We start from the raw sequence: 19,265 nt of genomic DNA on the forward strand, positions 1-19,265 counted from the left end.
CACGGACCCCGAAACTGACACAAATTTGACTATGGAGTCTCCCAGTGACTAAAACAGTCATGGATTATTGTCATCATTGTGTTTCTCATGGATGGATCGTGACAAACTTTTTGAATTATTCAAAATACTAAATAAATAAATGTAATAAATGTAGCAAGTAAAAGATTAAATACAAGTTTTCCTCCATTACACAAGCAGTGAACAAGCAGCAATCTTTCTTTTCTTAATTTCTTGAAGTATACTGTTGCTTACCCGCATGAATATATATCAAGATATGAGTACAAATACAGACGTGTTCACAAATCGTCAGGAGGTTTAGATATCTTCCATCATCACTGTAAAACATGATAAATGCAAAGGCATATTCCAAAGTTAACAGTACAAATATCAGAGAAACACTAGCAAAGAGGGACATTTAGTAACGAGTAGTGAGCTATAATGAAGTAGATTAGAGGTGATACTATGAGAGCAACCTGGATTTGCGACATGTAGGGATTTTTTTTTCTTTCTGTTTTCTGTATGTACTTTGAACACTGCCACATATCACATACACAGTATTCCTGTGGCAACTGCAGAACAGTCATTGCGTCTCGTGTTTGCCCTCTGCGTGTCAGTACAAACTCACGTTCTCCCACTCCACCAGGTACTGCACCTTCCCGTCTGGCGTGACGCGTCTCGCCAAGATCCTCACCGCCTCCCCTCCCCCCCAGTTCCTGGCAACTGTCCCGTCCCCACCTCCGACTACCACACCGCCTCCTCCACCACCACTATTACCGCCACCGCCGCCGCCGCCGCCGCCGCCGCCACCACCTCCTCCCCCTCCGCCTCCTCCACCTGCGCCACCCCCGCCGCCCATGCTGGCCTGGTAAGGGGGAATATCACGTAGGATGAGGGGCTCCAGCTGCTTCTGGCCCGGCTGGTGTTGGTGGTTGTGTTGGTGGTTGTGTTGGTGGTTGTGCTGATGGTTGTGTTGGTGGTTGTGTTGGTGTTGGTGTTGATGTTGGTGTTGGTGTTGGTGGTTGTGGTTGTGGTGGTGCTGGTGCTGGTGGAGGTGGTGGTGGTGATGGTTGCCATTGGAGTTGAGCGGGTATGGAAAGCAAGGTGGTGGTAATCTGCAGGTGTCCTCCACGCTGGGAAAATAAGAGACAAGGATCATTTTTATTATGCTCATTAATTGAAAAATTAAAAATGAATCTTATCTGAATATGTTTGAATAACTTCAAAATAAAACAATGGATATGTTGCACCTTATACTAGATATATTTTGCATATTCAGCATTTACATTAAGTCAGATCAAACGAGGATATTTGAATTTGAAAATGCAGCAGTCGCTACTGTTGCTTGCGGTCAGTGATACTGTAACAATCAATGTCCTGTAAGTAGTAAATTCATCACAAAACTCTGCGCTCATAGAGCTTTGTCAGCACAGTCGCACCGTAGCACCACCTAGAGGTGAGTGACATCACACTTCACAGCAGCATTGGCGACAGACGTCTGATGGTGCCACCCAAAGTCGGTGCTGACTGAATCTTGTGTTATAGAGATCGGGTGGCGCTGTTGATACAATGCTTTAATATGTCGCACACATGCTCATGGAGGATTTGTGTGCCGAGTTTCATCTTCTTAAAAGCAACAGATTTGCAGAAATATCAAGTTAAGTGTGGCTTTGACACACTCATGCAGTGTGGCGGTATGCACAACATTTCAGGTCCTAATCACATGTAGAATTAAAAAAGTAACGACCTGTCAAGTGCATCAGAAATCATTTGGAAGAATGAAAATGAAAAGACGATGTGTGACTGCTGCAGCAAAGCTTTCTTACATACTACAGGTGTACTGCGTGCATTCGACAACATGTGAGATGTTGTTTCTCTAAGTGTTTCTTCCGATGTCAGGCCGAGGTTCTCATGGATGACAGCAAATTACACTGGACATAGCCGTTTCTTTTGTTGCACATTTTTGAAGGCGAAGTGAAGGCAATATTGCCAGAAATGGAAGAGCTGCAGCTGTTTGGCCGTTCCATCTCGATACAATACCATTCTTTTTTTTCTCTGCAAGGTCCATCACAAAGGGGAGCGCTTGTCTGAGAAACCCTGTAAGTCACATGCACTTTCGATCAATCAATCAATCAATCAAAGCTTTATTGTCATTTAGCTGTACCTACAAAAGTAGTGCAGCAAAAATGAGATTGCGTTTCGACTGCTATCACCAATCTCGTTTCCTGCAGTTATCTTTGCAAAGCTGTAAAAACCCCCTCTCTCTTCGGTACCTGCTCAGCACCACCACAGCAGACGGACAAAATTAGCGCTAGCTGGTGAACGTAGTGGAGCATTTGGCAGCTAAAGAGCCAAAATATTTCCCCCAAGAGTTCGACTAAGACAGAGCTAAATGGAGGAGTGAATATTGGATTTGTATTTGTCAGGTGGCCAGAAATGTGACTCCAAATGAATGCTAATTTTGCTCCGTGTCTGCTGGACGTGCAAATGACCAACTGTTTGCTAATACGTGCCTCATATCAACTTTATAAGGAGACAATATGTCGATGCTGTGGTCGCGCCACCCCGCAAGTGGCCAAAGAAATCAATTAATGCAGGGTTTAAAATGATGTAATCAATCCTAATTATATGAACTACTTCAAAGGTGAGTTATATTCCTGATTACCAATTAGCAGCTTTTTAAAGTTTATCAGCACTTTAATGTATGACTTCTGAGGAACATAATGAGACAACTCAAAAAGGTCGTAAGAGGCCAAAATCATCTGAAAACATTATTTGATTACATGCAGCTACAGAAATTCAGTTTGAAGCAGCTTAACAGACTGCTGAACGCTACTCCAACACAAAACCATTTCTGAAACGGAAGATACTTAAGCTCTTGTGGAGGAAAACATAGAAACTGAAATAAATGAGGAACTCGGTTCAGCTGCTTTTCTGCCAACAGTGAAGTCTTGTGGCTGAACAGAGCAGCTTCAGCATGTGACTGTAGATACTATAGAAATGATGATGATGACAGATGAGTAAAACCTGTTGTAGTGATGGAGACTCCTGGAGAGCCCGTTGTTTCCGTTGTAGGTGGTGTGGTACAGGGCGTACATCCGCTTTGGAGGAGAGCTGTGGACGAGGCGCACAGAGGGTGAACACAACTTTACAGGCACTTTAAAGGTGCATTCTGTAAGAAATTCTTGTTTGCTACATTCAAAAATTAAAGAAAATGATCGACAAAATGCGAAGAAATAATAGTACCTGTTTGTATTGTGTTGAAGTTAGAATGCTAACCAGCTAGCCCTATAGCCAGGGTAATAGTCCGATAGTAAACAACAACAACAACACACCCTTGGTGCTCTGAGCTCCCAGTCCTGGTCAGAGTCAGCTAATACGACTGCTAGCTGCACGGTTAACTGAACTTACTAGCTACTACCTTAATAGCAGCTACAGTTAGCAGCAGTTAGCGGTGACTCTGGTGATATGCTGCCCCCTATTTGTTTGGAGTATGAACTCAACAGGTGGCCAATCTTACATATTGCACCTTTAATCTAAAATAAAACATTTTTATCACGCTGTTTTAAAACAGTAGAAAAGACTAACAGTTAACTTTGCCCCCAAATTCATTATTTTATATAATTTTGTAATGAGTATAGTTTTGTGTGTGTGTGTGTGTGTGTGCAGCTTAGAGAATAATAAAATGAATCATTATACATCTTGTATTGCATAATGTTAATTAATCTTAAATCTTTAATCTTGGAAATGAGAAACAAGATATTTCTAACTTACCCCTGTTGATATCAACTTTATTATAATTATAATATTATCATATGTTTATTCATTCATCTAAAGCTGCTGTGAGCGATATATTTTTTATTAAAAACAGTGTTTAATAGCTCTGTATTTCAACAGTAATCACTGTTATAGAGTGTTTGGTCATCAACCCATGTCTTTCCTCCCCTTACTCATGGTATCCCTGTCCACTTTATCCAATCAGGACAGAGAACTCCATAAAGGGGCGGTCCTATCTGCTCGTGAACACGCAGAGAGCGAGTCCTCCTGTTTGTTGCCGTGTCTGGCGATTTCCGCTAGAGAATAGGGAGGAGACTGCTAACTGCAAAATGGACAGGAGATTAGCTAAAAACAATGACAAATATCTTGACTCCTGACTTCTGCGGCCACCCAGTGACTATGTAGGCGAAAAGAGTTTTGTTTGTTTTGGTCACACGATTGAAAAAGTCTCTTATTTCTTTCTACCAGCCTCCGTTGTACTAGCATGGCAGCAGAAGACTCGGAGGTGGATACCTAAAAACCTCAGCCCTTATATTTCATAGTTGTGGAGGGTAGGAGTGCTGAGGGCGCTGCAGCATCCTCGCCTCCAGGTGGCGTTCATCTGGAGTCGAGAAACATATCTCTCCTGGTGTTTTCCTACAATATTTTATACATCGTCGCATATCATTTTGTCTGTGTAGATCTGTTGTGGCTGGAAGGCCAAATTTGGGGACAAAATATTAAAGCTCATAGGTGTCATAGGTTTTTAACCAACAGTTTGTCTTTCAACACATGATCCACCTGATCCCTTCACTTTCCATCCATAATGTAACAATACAGAGACCAGGATGGTACAACACCCCTTACCTCAAACTAAGCTCCTCCTCTGACTTCCTGGAGTTGTAAAGGCTGGCCCCTCCCATGTATCCATGGCAACATGGCAGTAGCTCAATGGGGTTGGCAGCAACTGGGGGTGGACACGCCTGGGCACAGGAGACACACACAGATCAGCTTGTCTGGGTGCCAACATGATCACAGGAGTCAATCAGGCTCTGAAACCTCCACGCTACAAAAGCAGGAAATGAAATTCATACGTCTCGATGAAGGTTTGTTTACTGAAAATCCAAGTCGATAAACATTTTGTGAAGCTTTTGCGTTCTTAAAAAAAAAACAAATAAGGGCTTGAATTTCATGATCCAGTCGTTCCTGAGGGCAGACGTGTCTATAAATCCACACTACAAGCATTAATGAATGTGAGTCTCATCATCAAGGCTCATCAGACACAGCCGTAGGAAGTCCCGCTTAAATATATCACCTCCATCACATATCTCAGGGAGCTGGCTGGTTAGTGAGGCAGCTTTCCTGACACACCGAGTCAGGACCCATGAAAAGTAAAAACATCAGAGCACCGCCGGAGCGATCAATCACTGGAAACATCATCTGTGGGGGGGACGCCACATAAGGGTTTTTGCATTTCTCACCGCTGGACTGTGACATATGGCACCACACTTGGCCCATTATCATTCCCTTCTCTAGCATTACTATCAGGACGGGAGATTATTATTCAGTGGCCTTACTCGACGTCTGTGCCTTTAAATGGATGTGCTCTGTCAATGCTGCACTGTCAAGGTGCCAGCGCCACCTGGCCAAACTGTAATCGACTGCAAAGTGCACTTGGAAGTGATCCCAGGCTATGCATATCAGCATTCCTTCCCATCTCACTTTCCCCACTACAACGAACCTGCGCCTCCGAGACGGACGGAGATTAGCATCAATCAGAGGGGCACAATGGGGGCCTGGATGTGCCAGAGTGAAGACGGGTGCTCTGTGGAGCGTATTGTTCCAGGATTACTGTATGTGCACATACGCAGATCTGAGTATTGTGTAGGAGGACACAGTACAATGAGCATTCTCCGTTCAGATTGCCGTGTAAAAATAGTAACTGCCACATGTGATGTTTCCTGTTTCGGCGTGATCCGCTGGGAATTGGGTTTGATGATCATGATAAATGCGGTGCAGAACTGCAGATGTTGATGAAATACATGAGCGGGTTTTTGTGCAGCCAAGTTTGCATTTGAATTATACATTTTAACCGAGCCAAACACACTTCATCTCTCACGCGCTACCTTTAGTCTAACCACAGACTCTAAAGCAGCAGCAGGCATTAAACATACAGCAAAAAAAGAGAGAGAAGAGAAAATACTGAGGCACTGAGCTGCACCGGGCGCTGAAAGACACGAAGACTGATCTAGACTGCGAAATGAACCTTCATCACAGCGCCTGACTGACAGGTTATTTGGATCGCACAGAGCTGTTTACCTGGCTGCGTAAGAAAAAAAAAGAGAAAAGGGGAAAAAAATAATCAGAGAGGTTTTGTGGCCCGGGCCTCCCTCCTCGCCCTGAGGTGGAGACAGAGGCACTGACCTGTGTCTCCATGATGCGACGCTTTGATTTACGCGACTCTGCACCCCCCACTCTCCTCTGGCAGGGAAGTGACAACGGGCTGAAGTGAACAAAAAACACACATAAATTAATATACAAGCATTTTTTTTTTTTTTTTGCTATGTCTACTTTATTAGTGCGTCTCCATAAACGCCTACAGAGAGGTGTAAAATACAAGAATAAGGGAGCAGAGGGATGATAAAGTGAACGGTTTTGATGTATTATGTAAGCAACATATTTTACATATATATGAGCACAAACATCACCAGCAGAGAGGTTGAAAAATATGAGAAGAATGATATAAAACCCTCCTCCTCCTCCTCCTGCGCGATGCCTTATTCTACCCAAATTTCCCTCATTGACTTTCTTCTGCTCGAAACTGAACTCGTCTCCTTGCAGCTTGACTCCTGACTTGTTTATATAAACGGACCTGGAGCTCTAAAAACCTGCTGAAATGTCCATTAAAACACAAAATTCGATAATGCAGAGCGTAATGAACTACGTGCTTTTCATTCTGCTTTAATTAGAGCCGTACAGGTAGAAGGAATATTAATGTATATTTTGACGATGGGGGGACGAGGCTAACGAGTCGTCAGGATCAAAAAGGAGTCGTCCTCGGAGTGACATGAACACGTTCAGTGAATTGTGTTGCAAGGTGGCCAACGGTTGCAGCGAAAGACTATGTTTGTTTATGTGCTTTTGAATGAAAATTGACAGTTATCCTATCATGTATTTTTTCTTAGCTACGGTATTTTATTCTACTGTATTAGTGTTATTGAAAAAATATCTTAAGTTCATATTAAGTTTCATTTCTGTCAGGACATACAGGCATAATACTTTGTGAAATTATTGTGTATTTCTGTCGCGATACAGCGAAACCAGAGTTAGTTTTCATAACCTGAAAATCTCATATCGTTACAACCTTAGTCTGCCACGTGGAAAGGGTTTAGCTTCTGGAGAGCATGAATCTTCTTTTGCATACAAAGATGATTATTTGACCTGGGGTGGTGCAAGCAGGGGGCTCACAGAGCGTCCGACAAGTTCAGCCTCTGTGGGCCGTAAATATCTGCAGCTAATCTAAAGAAAGTCCTTAATTCTGGACCTGGATTTAGTCTGAGTCATAGATGACAGTGTTGATCCTGGACTAAAGTCATTTAAATCATTAGAAATGATCTTCTGAGGATTGTCGGCACAACAAATACTCGACGGTTAAACTTTAAATTTCATTAATGTACACTCTGAAGGTACATGTTGACGTGATTTGCACGTTGGCATTTTTGTAAGATGATGCACAAACATTTCAGCATCATTTAAAATACAATTTAGTTATTGAATAATGTGATCAATGGTTTCAAATTGCTCGGTGCGATATACAAAATACTTTTTTCAGACATGTTGTTTAACCTTATAGAAATAATTGTAGGATTGTTTTCTCACTTATTGAACCAGGAAACTAGTCTAAATCGTCCCTAAATCTAACACCTGGAATAAACTTAACTTTGTTTTATCTATACTGTCTTTCTTTATGTTGCTTCCCCCTGAGCTCTGAGGGTTTACACATCACATTTCATGTCAGTCTGTCCCAGAGTCTTTTTCTGTGTCGAATTAAAGTTGCAAGCAAACTCCCACACACTGTCTACCTCGCAAAATTACATTTATTATCAACATTTTGGTGCTAGACCTTCATCAGGCTTCCTGAACTCGTTCCTCTCCTACACGCCTGGCTCATGAAACAGACGAGCCACCAACATCACCATCTATAGCGTCAGCTGCTAAAGGGGCTAAAAACCTTTTCTCCCTTAATTACTGAAGGATTTATAGAGTAGGATTATATGTTTTGTGTCGACAGTGTTACTCTGATTTATCGTATTGAAGTTTGAAATTCCAGTTTGGGGAAAACATAAAGAACTAGAGGATAAATTAGGCGGTTTCCATATAAGCACACTTTATACTGTATCAGACACTCAAATAATACGAGCTTTTGGTAAAAGAAAAAAAAGAAAAACAAGAACCTACCACCCCAATCACATTCCCTTGTAAGACTGCTGCTCCACTGCTAATTATTTCATTGCGATTCAGTCTGAATAAGCAGCGGCTAAATGGTAAAAATTATTTAAAACGGAAAGCGTGTCTGTGAAATCGGCAGACTACGGGACACGTGCACACACACACTAACGGGGTGTAAAAGTGTAAGCACACAGGGGGGTTTTAGACTCTTTTAGGAGATTATTAAGACACTGATACTTTTGCTGGCATATGAAAATTGCAGTCCTTTGATTCCTGAAGTTAATTGTTCATGCGTAATGACTATACGCCCTGTGGGAGTCCCGGCGCTCTTTATTGAGATAAGAGCTGAAAAGAGAGACGCTGTCCTTACTCTGACCTTCTCCGGTGGGTGATGTTGGTCGGCGGGTCGGTGATGAGGGGCGACGAATCGGACGTCAGCGGAGGCGGGGCTCGGACCTGAAGCCCGAAAAGACACTTCTTCTTCTTGATCTCCTTCCCAGAGACAAACCTGGGGGGAAGGGGCGACATCAGAGACGCGGCTTGTACAGTCTGGTGTCGACTCTTAAAACGTGGCGTCACTTTATTTGTGTTTTATTTTAACATTGTGTTGCAAAATGTACTGAGGAACATTTCAAAGGTAGTGACTGTAATTAACTACACATCATTACAGCAGACTTTGCCTGGAGAAATTTGCAAAGTTTCGAAAATTTCAACCCAAATCAGAAAAAAGCAATCCCACCTTTCGACTTGTCATTGTGATTTAACAACAACGACGTCCGTCCGTCTTTGACGAGACAAAATAAGCAAATTTCATCTTCCTCCATTTTTCCACGTTCCATTTTTTGCTCCCTCTTTATTCAGAGTCACACATTTTCACCTCGCTCATTTCAGCCAGCGTGTCCAACATTACGAACCGCGAAGCACTAAGAAGACCCCTCTATTCATGGAGTGCTGCTCATCAATCCAGTCATGTGCGGCCGCTGTTTATTCTTCTCATCATATGTGATGACTTACCTGTCCTTGTGGGAGTTCAGAGCGTTGAGGAGATTGTGACAGCGGTCTTGCCTTGGCGTGTCAGAGAGCTGGAGGGACAGACAGGAATGAAAAATCAAAGCCGTGTTTACACAGCGGACAGCCATCAAGACAGAGAGCCTTTAATGCATACAATCATTTTCTTTTACAGTCGCTGACAGCGATAGTGTTAATATGGAAAAACGATTGTTGCAGCTACATGGCTGAAAAAACCCTGCTGTCATGTGATGACAGGACAAACAATGCATTTCAAAATGTCTTTAAGATGAAAACAGATTAAAGGAGAGCCCAAGAACTCGGTGAGATGTAAAGGAAATGCTAAAAAAAAAAATCCCCCCTCAGTCATCTCTACTTTCATCTTCCTGTTTATTCTCTGTGGAGAAACTTCGGGCTTTAAAGGGGTCGTAGCACAACTTTGGGCCTCAGCACTAGTTTGAGGATTTGTCAAAAACTCATTCATGTCTGTTGCATTCGTGCTGAAACCGTTGGATCAACAGTTGAAACACTTAGCTCGCTAAAAGTCCCGCATGAGCAGTTGAAATCTTTCACTTAACAGACTCGATAAACAGTTTAAATCGTTTACCAAAAGTCGGCTATTGGACAAACAGAAATAGTGAGGTAAAAGTAGTGGCTAAATGGCTAAAATTAGCTTAAAGTAAGGGATAAACAATTGAATCGTTAGTTAAACGTAGGCCAGTTGGACAAACAGCTGAAAAGGTAGCTAAAAGTAGGCTAAGGGATAAATAGTTGAATTGTTAGCTAAACGTATTGGGGTTAGCTACAGTAGCTACTGTCACGGTAGCTATAGTTTGCAACAACTAATCAAACAATTGAATTGTTTGCTAAAAAAGAGGACTATTGGATAAACAGCAGAACATGTTAGCTAACAGTAATGGATAAATTGTTGACTTGTTAGCTCAGAGTATTTGATAGACAGTTGAAAAAAGTTAGCTACAAGTAATGAATTAACAGCTCTAGTTAATCGTATTCAGTAAGTTAGCTAAAAGTAATAAATAGGCCCAATCCATTGAACTGTTAGCTAATCGCATTCAGTTAGTTAAGGGTAGCCTAATGGATAAACAGTTTAAATAGATAGCTAAAAGTAGGCTATTTGATGAGAAATAATAGCTAAAACTAATGGATACATGGAAAATTCTCAGCTAAAAGACAAAGCAGTAGTAGCTAGCACAAATGCAAACCAAACCAACTTAAAAAAAATGTATGAAGAAATATTCTAGCAATTTATAATAACCCAAGTAGGCTAATAGTGCTAAATAACATCCACTTTAAAATCAATTACGGCTGGGGAGGGTTACTTGAGCTCATGGGGGAATGTCAGCCATTAAAGGTCAGGAACCACCGTCTCCTACATCATAAAAACATGCAATGTCATATCCAGTTCTTTAACTTAGTAGTTTTCCCTTTAAACTCACGCAGAGGTCACTCTTTTTTAAAACATTAAATTTTACTTTAATGGTGGTTAATAGGCTTTAAGTCTCAAATGCAAAGGGGCTGGCAGCATTTCACATCATTTCATCATGGTGCTTAAACGAGGAAATATCAATACCGCGCCCAGGAGCAGCGACTCCCAATTCTCATTGGTGAAGGACAGGATTTCATGGTCAAAATCAAAGTATTTCCTCTTGCAGCACAGCGAGAGATGGTAGAGCACTAAATGAGCCAAATCCACCCTGCATTTTAAATAAAAAAAATAAATTGGAAGAATTAGATCATAAGAAACAGGTACAATCGATAACCACATCTTTATTACACATAACTGTATCACCATGTTGTGTGTGAACCAGCGCTGACAAGAAAACAAGACACTATTTTTAAACTCCTGATGTTTTTTTCTACTGATGTAAAATAACTGCTGTGTAAAATTGCTTTGATTTTTGCTGCAAACATGTCGGTACATCACCAGGTCATGGGTAGTCTTTGGATGGTCTCTGGTCCCTTTGTACACACCGAGCACTGGAACTGATAAAACCTAAAAAAAGACACAAGAAATCAGACGGGCATCACACGACTTCCATGTGAAATATCATTTTGTTGCTAAATTTGTCATTTAGTTAAAAGAAAATGGCTGTCATCTTGAATTTTGTGGAATATTATCCATTTTATCCTCACAATCTGTACATTACTGCCTTCTTTTAAAGCATATTAACTATTTTGGCCCAAAATATATCTTCCACCTCGCAGATTCTTATCATTTAGTCCAAGTTAATCATACACATTGTCATTTTTTCCCACCCCCAGTCTCTCTTCTGTGGACATTTTATCATATATATCAATCTGAACTGAAGATAAGCAGACACGTGTGTCTGTTTCACTATATATTCTGTCCTGGGTGACCCTGAAACTCAGCTCACGCCACAACAACATTATATGCATTCGTCCTTCTATATTCATGCGTTTCGCTGAAGGTCATTGGGAAAGATGAAGAGCAGACACGGTATGACGGCGGCACACGTTTACTATTCCAACTGTGAACTCAGTCTTCACTCTTCCTCCATCACCTGCTCAGCAGATGTTGTACCAATCCGGCCTCACTCTCCCCGACTGTCAATCTAAATCTAATCCCTCCTTTTTTTTTTTCCCTTCCACCCTCAGACAGGTTCGGCAATAACACGGTGTCAGGGTGGGTGTAGAACTCAGACGGCTAACACAGATGGTTAATGACAATAATAACTTAATGGATGGATACATTTTATTACACGCGTGAGATGCAGCCTATCAAACTGCACCACGATCAGCAGTTTGCATATCCTCCCAACATCACATCTGAACTACTAGCAGCAGAGAGGCTGATATGTCTGCTCTGCTGTCTGTCACCGTCCCTTCGCTCCCAGTGTGCGAGGAGCTCTTGTCCTTGTAGCACAAGTCAGCGAGTACATTAACACGCACACTAATGATTTAGTCTTAAGCTAATTAAGGTAATTCTCTGCTGAGTGAAGCTGTCATGTAGACGTCTTCATTTGATTATCTTTAATCGGACCGAAATCTACAGCTGACTTGATGAATCTATTTGTTAATTGACAAAAGAATAAATGTGATTATTGATCATTAGTTTGTTATTCGTCAAGTAAAGATGCCAAATATTCACTGGCTGCAGCTTTTTACTGTAAATATATTCGTTTTCTCTGTTTTATATGAGTTTTAAATGAATATCTTTGGGTTTTTCTAATGTTTTTTCACTCATTTCTGAATGATATAATCACTTAATCAAATAAAGTGTCAAAAATGAAAACCACTGTTAGTTGCAGCACAGGTAGGTTTCTGCTCAGTATTCGAGGTAATGAGGTCAACGACATGCGGTGAGCCGTGAACCAATAAAATAAACTGATCAACTTAAACCAGGTCAACACAGACGTCACATGCCTCCCGTGAAAACACAATCCAAATATTAGAGCCTGACTGATATATCAACATGATATTACCAGCTAATGTTGTCCTATCATAGTTATATCGGTATCTGCATATAAGTCGTTAGATATGTAAATAAAAGTGCAGTAAAAACAGTCTTACAGGCTACTTTTTTATGGCTTTTTCATTTGATTTAAGGAGATAATTAATAATAGTTAATGTTCACCTGTACTGACATCTTGTGTTAAAAGTTGCTGTAACAAAGACAAAAAACAGCCAATATATCAGTCTCAGAATGAATTTATGTTTACTCTTTACTCTCTTTATTCAACGTTCATCCTCTACTACCGTCATTATTGCCCCCTGCTGGTAGCTGCACCCTGCACCTACAAGCCTAGGCTCTATTCAACTGACTGTTTTGCACTGTTGGCTGCTAACGTTAGCAGGTGCTGCGGACGTTTCAGCGGCGCTGTCGAAGCAGCCACTATCAACCTCAGTTTCAACAGGGCTGCTTAAAATATCCTCCTCCTGCTCCACACTTCTCTTCTCGCTAGTTCCTGTTCGGAGCCACGAATGTTGCGCTTGTGACTAATCACGGATGATGTATGCGCATGCGACGTGCATGAACATGACTATGCAGCAGGCTGAAACAAAAATATAAACTTATTTTAAGTTACATTTCAGTTTGAAGCTCCTGTTGGTGACAGGATGATAGTTACATAGATGAGATTCCCAACTTGTCAAATACTGACGCTTTCGGATTGGCGGCCGACCCGACCTACGATCCCAAGGTGTCAGTGTTTGACAAGTCGGGAAGCCCAGAGCGTCGGTATTACTATCTTACTAACAGGAGCTTGAAGTATTTTATTTTGAAATTCTGCAGGTCTGCTGCACACTTTGACATGAGACTGGGCTGCAAATGTTGATACCTGCTTCGAAAAATCTTGTAGCAGTCAAACTCTAATAATAAAGTTTTGGTGCCAAAAGTGTTTACGTGTGTCAGCTGCAGCTAGAAAACGTTTCACTTATTGTAATGACATTCTGAATATGAAATATCCAGAGTTTTTTTTTCAGTAACACACCTGTCTCCATACAGTAATGGCTTGGTTAGACACTGTGTGCAGGCCTCGTGGAACCACTGACCACAGCCTCCACACTGCAGCATCTTCAGGTTCCACCTGCGGGGCGACACGAAAAACATCGAGAGACTTTAAACACATGAATGAATGAATGAATGTGTCCAACATCTGTCACCAGACAAGTTTGTGTTTATGCATAATTGAGAGAGGACTGAAGGATGATGACTGCAGCTGCCAGTTCACATTTTCTCAGATGAAATGCGTCTTCAGGTGTAAACTCCCACCGGGTCCGACTGCTCGTGAAGATGTGGCAGTTTTGGGAGTTTTTGTACAGCTTTACGAGGCCAGGTGGGCGGGCGGGGGGGGGGTTTCACATGAGCAAAGGAGTGCAACACAAACAAAAGCAGTGAAATATGAAATACACAGTGAGTGCATTCAAAAGATAGTTTGCTGTATATTTGTTTCTTTGATTGACAACTTACCTGACAGTATCTGAATTGGTGCAGTAAACATCACTCATATATCGTCCCAAGACAGTCAAAACAAACTCAAACTGCTAATACTGTTTGACACATGTCTGATATGCTGCATGCAATTTGCAAAAAAAATCCACAAAATGAGTTTGACGTGATGAGATCACGCTTTTTAGAGAAGATACCTCATGTTTAGGGCTGGGCAATATATCGATATCCTGACTTGAGACTATATATTTTCAAATATCGTTAATTTGTGATGTAAGTGTTGTCTTTTCTTGGTTTTGACAGCTGCTTTACAGCGAAGTGATGACATTTTCTGAACCTACCAGACTGTTCTACTTGTTCTTTAACCACCGTGTTAATATTTGCAATTTTTGGGGCAGATGGCCGCACTAATATTAGGAAGTAAGAAGTCCTGCTATCGATATATCGGTCGGTATACACAATTTTTTTGCAGAAATCTCTCAAATGTGATTATCAAACAAAGATACATAATGAAGGCAGGTATTTTACAGGTGATTAAAAACTTCTTATTGTCTAAAATGACAGCAGCGTAATTATAAATTACCACAAGCATCTTCTTCTGCAATGTGTTGAGCCAATGTCCGATGTATCGGTGATAGGCCATTATCAGTCGATAATATCTGGCTCTGGCTAATATTTTGCAAAATTATCGCAATATTATCTCAAGGCCATATCGCCCAGCCCTACTAACGTTACAGAGCAAACATGAACTGTACATTCAAACTCAAACTGGCCTCTGCAGCGTCACTCACTCTCCAGGTCCGGCACAGTAGCAGTAACACTGTTGCTGATTGGTCAGGTGCTGCGGGTCCCAGTCTAACGACGACAGCTGGTACGGGAGCCGGAGTTTCATGAACTGCATGAGCCGGGCGAAGCGTCCCCGTTTGAGGGCCCCGCCTCTCTGAAAACACACAGTTTTAGGACAGAGCTGATTGGTCGGTGACCCCTCAAATCACTGTCATGTCAGAACAGCGAGGGAGACTGATCACATTCGATGGGGAGAAAAGCGATTCGTCTCATTTTATTGTAGGTCAGCCGTGAGAGATAGTGTCCGAAGCAGCGGAAGTCTGGACAATGAGATATGGACATTGACCGATTGACAATTAACTGGATGCTTTCTCATCTCATATCTACAGAACTGGAGCACATGTGATTGATTGACTTTAGATGTACTTCTCTCAACTTCAGCGTAATTTTTCAGCTTCATAACTATCGATTCTTCATGATTTCTCGGACACAATGTAGAACATCTAATATTGAACTCGATGCTGAGGGAATTTTGCCTCGAATAAACCCATTTTCTGCTGTACACAACAGTATAGTGGCAGCAAAGTCTGATATATTTGACTGGATTCCTCCAATATTACACGCTGAATGTCCCCCACCCCCCCCCACCCGGAGTGTGAGACGGAGAGATTAGCAGCCTGACCTTGGTTGAGACTGCAAAGACACATTGCCGACATATCCACGAATCGCTGTCAGCTTCCGGTTCGATGGTTGGCGTGTGGCACTCTGGATGATAACCTGTAATGGGAGGAGGAGGCAGAGCGTTTAATTCGTGTTTACAAGACAGACAGCCGGAGTGACAATAATGGCAGGGCGGCTCCAGGTTTAGTGCTCTGCTAGTTTGTTTCAGCAGCATGCAAAACATTTTACTATACCGTTTGCATCCCGGGAGCCGGGAGTGTATTTGTGCTTTCTCCTCAAAACAAACTGTCAGCAACCACGCTCGTCTGACTGAGCCGTGAAGAAGACGTGACGGTGAAATTTGCTTGTGCATCCTGGTGCCGAGTGTTTGTACAACTTCTTCTCACTTTCAGTTCAGTATATATTATTTCATCATTTTAAACTTTAACGATGTGTGTGCAGAGTTCGGCAGCAGAAGACTGTTTTTACACCCGTCTCTGTGCTAATCTGAGTTTTAATGTGTGAAAATTAGAGCGTTATTAACACGTTTTCGAAGCCGGTGCACAAACGCTGAGAGCAGAGCTGCACAATATATCGGTCCAAGCATCGATATTGCATTAGTCACATTGCAGGCATGCAGCGTCGAGGACGGCAGATTAACTCAAAACCGCCATGCTACAACTTCTTTGACTGCTTAATACCAAAGCAAAACTCTCACGGTTCTCATTCTCCAGGATTACAAGAGACGTCTGTCTAATATACATAACTTAGTCTGATTTAAAGGTGCTATTTGTAAGAAAAGTTTCATTTTTGAGTGTCATTCCCAACTCGTCAAATACTGACGCATTGGGATTTCAGGTCGGGCCGTCAGTATTTGATGAGTTGGGAATGAGACTCAAAAATCAACTTTTCTTACAACTAGGACCTTTAAAGGTCCCATATCGCTCTTATTTTAAGTGCGTACTAGAAAATGTTTCCATGCTTTAGCATCAAAAACACGCTATTTTACTGATACTGTCCATCGTTGCAGCACCTCTATTCACCCTCTGTCTGAACGCTCCATTTAAGCGTCTGTCTCTACAAGCCACACCTCTCGACAAGCCCAGTCTGATTTGATTGGCCGGCTCTCACAAGCCTGAGCAGGCAACGCCCAACCTGTTACTGCATCAGCTCTGCCAATGTTTTGCAACCACTGTCATACGTGGCTGAGGGCGGTGAACGTATAGTTGTGACATCACAGTCTTACGGAGGTCCTGAGGGCTCGTTTAAAGGCACGGTATCTGAATAACGTCTGTGTGCGTTTCTCTTGATACTTGCACAGTAATTCTTTTAGCAGCTAGGCCTGCTTTATATAAAAAAAAAGACAAGGCATGGAAATGTCACGCTCTACAACATGAGACCTTTAAGGGTTCTCGCATGTGCATTTGTTGCTGGTGAGTGACATGCAGGCTCTGCAGGCTCTGCGAACCACAATCACTCTAGATGTTTTTTAGCAGGGCCTTTCTTTGGTTGTTTGATAAAATGCATTCCCCGACAAAATCACCCCAATCACTCTGGATTAATAATTCTTTACAAACACAGTTATTCAAGTTATCCTGTATTTTGAATCAAAAATGCTTTTCGATATTCACCAGGAACTATTCCACCATTATTCGAAGATATTACAGGTAAAACAAGTGTAAAAACAAGGGAAAATATATGTTTTTAAGGCAAAACTGTAGTTGTATGAACTATTCAAATTTTCTAATTAAAATGACTATTTGAATATTTGAAAATCAAGACCCCATCCCTAACATATATATCGGAGAAAGCTGAATTATCGCAGTATTTTCCAGTGCAGCCCAAACTGAGAGCGGACGAGGTAATACATGTTGTGTCCAGAAGTTTTGAAACGGATAAACATTTGGATTCATAGATTCTGGATTTGTCAATGAGGGCGAAGTTGATTTTAAGATATTTTTATGACATAATTGACAAAGTTTTTCGTGGAAAAATCATTTAATTATTGTACTTTTATGTCTCAAAATATGTCCGCCTGTGATCTTTAAATGAGCCCAAGTAAAGACATCTTGTGGCATTTAAGCCTGCGATTAAAGTGGCCCCGTCTATGACTGTCTCATTTTTATTCTAGTCAGGACGCCGGTACAACAACTCGTATCTATCATTTATGATATACGGTTTTTCTCTGTTGTTTTTCCTCTTAAGAGCAACACTGTTATTTACCATACTGTGTCAAATCTTCAAGGTCAGTGCGAGAACTGGTGGAGAACCAGCGCTTTGACAGCGTATGATCAGGCGTGCTTCCTTACCGTGGCGACATTTAAGACAATTTATGAGGGGTTCTTTAAGAGGCGGAGCGTCACAAATACAGCAAACTTCTTCCACTCCAGCAGCGACTGAGGCAAACAGAGAAAGACAGAGAGAGGCAGGGGAGGGGAGGAAGTAAATGTGAAAGAGGAAGACAGAGAGGGAGCAGTCAACAGCATTAATTTATGTATATTGATTCACATCCTTGCCACCTCATTGATTTCAGTGTCTCCTGCACCCTTTTAGATTTCACTTCATTTGACGGGAGGATATTCAGGCTGGTCCTAACAAGCGTCCAACTTCCCCCCCTTGGCTTGATGTTTTGGTGGAGTGGGGGCGCCATTTCCCTGAGGTGTCATTAGTCTAATAAATTCGTAAATAGACTCTAATATACATTAACATCTCAACGCGGCCCTGATCAGAATACTCAGAGCGCTCAGCGTCATAACCTTGGACGTGACTGTAATTTTCTTCTCTGCCTTTTCTCTCGGATCCCGAAGAAAAAAAAAAACTGAAAAGTTTGGAGCTCACGAGGGGGAAGAATCAGGAAAAGTGCTCCTTCAACTCCTCAGGCAAAGTTTCAGAGTGGAAACAAACACCTTGTAGTCGCGAGTTGCGCTCAAACTAAAAAAGATTCGTATTAAAAAAACTCAACCTAGGAGCATTTTAAAAACCCGAGAAATAAAAAAAAACTGCTCCCAACAGGAAGCTATTTACTCTCCTATCTGTTGGGAGGGAAAAAGAGTTTTTCTTACACGAGTGGATGTCCTTTCTCAGCACCCAGAACTCCGAGTTGTCCTCGAATCTCACCAGACAACATTGCTTGACTCCATCTACCTGAGAGGGAGATAGCAGGTGAGCAGGAATGATTGACAAAACTAAATGGAAGTCTTTTCAAATCCAAGTGAACACACTCACTGCACACACACACACACACACACACGAACACACACTCTCTCTAAAGTATCTCTCTGTCACACACACACACACACACACACACACTCCCACATGCACTTACTCTTTTCACATTGCCGAGGTACAGTAGTCCATCACTCCATCGAGCCAACACATCATCTCCTTCACTTACTCCCCCCATCCTGAGGAGAGAGACAGAGAGGAGAGAGAGCAGGGCTCATGTGAAATGGAAATCCGATTTATTCGCTGAATACTTTGCTGCCATTGCTGACAGAGGGGGTTTATGGCCCCGGCGTTTTTTCGGCTGGCTCTCAGACAGGCGGGCTTTTCGGTGCAAAGGGGTTAAAAATCCGAAAACCCCCCCCACATCACCACCACCACCACCACCAACACCACCCTCCTCCTCCTCTTCCTCCTCCTCCTCCTTTCAGACCAGAGCATAGCGACAGCCTGTATC

The 19,265-nt window shown here is 42.0% G+C and overlaps 1 protein-coding gene across 1 annotated transcript; it reads right to left on the reverse strand.

Annotated features, from left to right (window-relative positions):
* Positions 1–610: 610 nt before the first annotated feature.
* Positions 611–18,989, reverse strand: phf1 (PHD finger protein 1). The gene is made up of 16 exons (XM_073485931.1): positions 18,912–18,989; positions 18,649–18,730; positions 17,896–17,982; positions 15,609–15,703; positions 14,932–15,080; positions 13,683–13,778; positions 11,156–11,224; positions 10,802–10,925; positions 9,217–9,284; positions 8,579–8,710; positions 6,178–6,256; positions 4,621–4,736; positions 3,025–3,111; positions 1,000–1,130; positions 808–921; positions 611–741 (listed from the first exon to the last, which is right to left on the reverse strand). The coding sequence occupies exons 1-16, from the start codon at positions 18,987–18,989 to the stop codon at positions 611–613; spliced, it is 1,638 nt and encodes a 545-aa protein (XP_073342032.1).
* Between the last annotated feature and the right edge of the window lie 276 nt (positions 18,990–19,265).

This window comes from Pagrus major, chromosome 17 (assembly GCF_040436345.1).
Source record: "Pagrus major chromosome 17, Pma_NU_1.0".
Classification (NCBI taxonomy): domain Eukaryota; kingdom Metazoa; phylum Chordata; class Actinopteri; order Spariformes; family Sparidae; genus Pagrus; species Pagrus major.

Bases quoted from the DNA above. Each gene is read 5' to 3' on its own strand.
- phf1 (XM_073485931.1), bottom strand. From the start codon at position 18,989: ATGGGGGGAGTAAGTGAAGGAGATGATGTGTTGGCTCGATGGAGTGAT. The intron at 11,225-13,682 runs GTGTGTTACTGA...GTCTTTTTTTAG, and splicing joins CCATTACTGTATGGAGACAG to GTTTTATCAGTTCCAGTGCT. The intron at 6,257-8,578 runs GTCAGAGTAAGG...TGTTCACTTCAG, and splicing joins AACATCACCCACCGGAGAAG to CCCGTTGTCACTTCCCTGCC.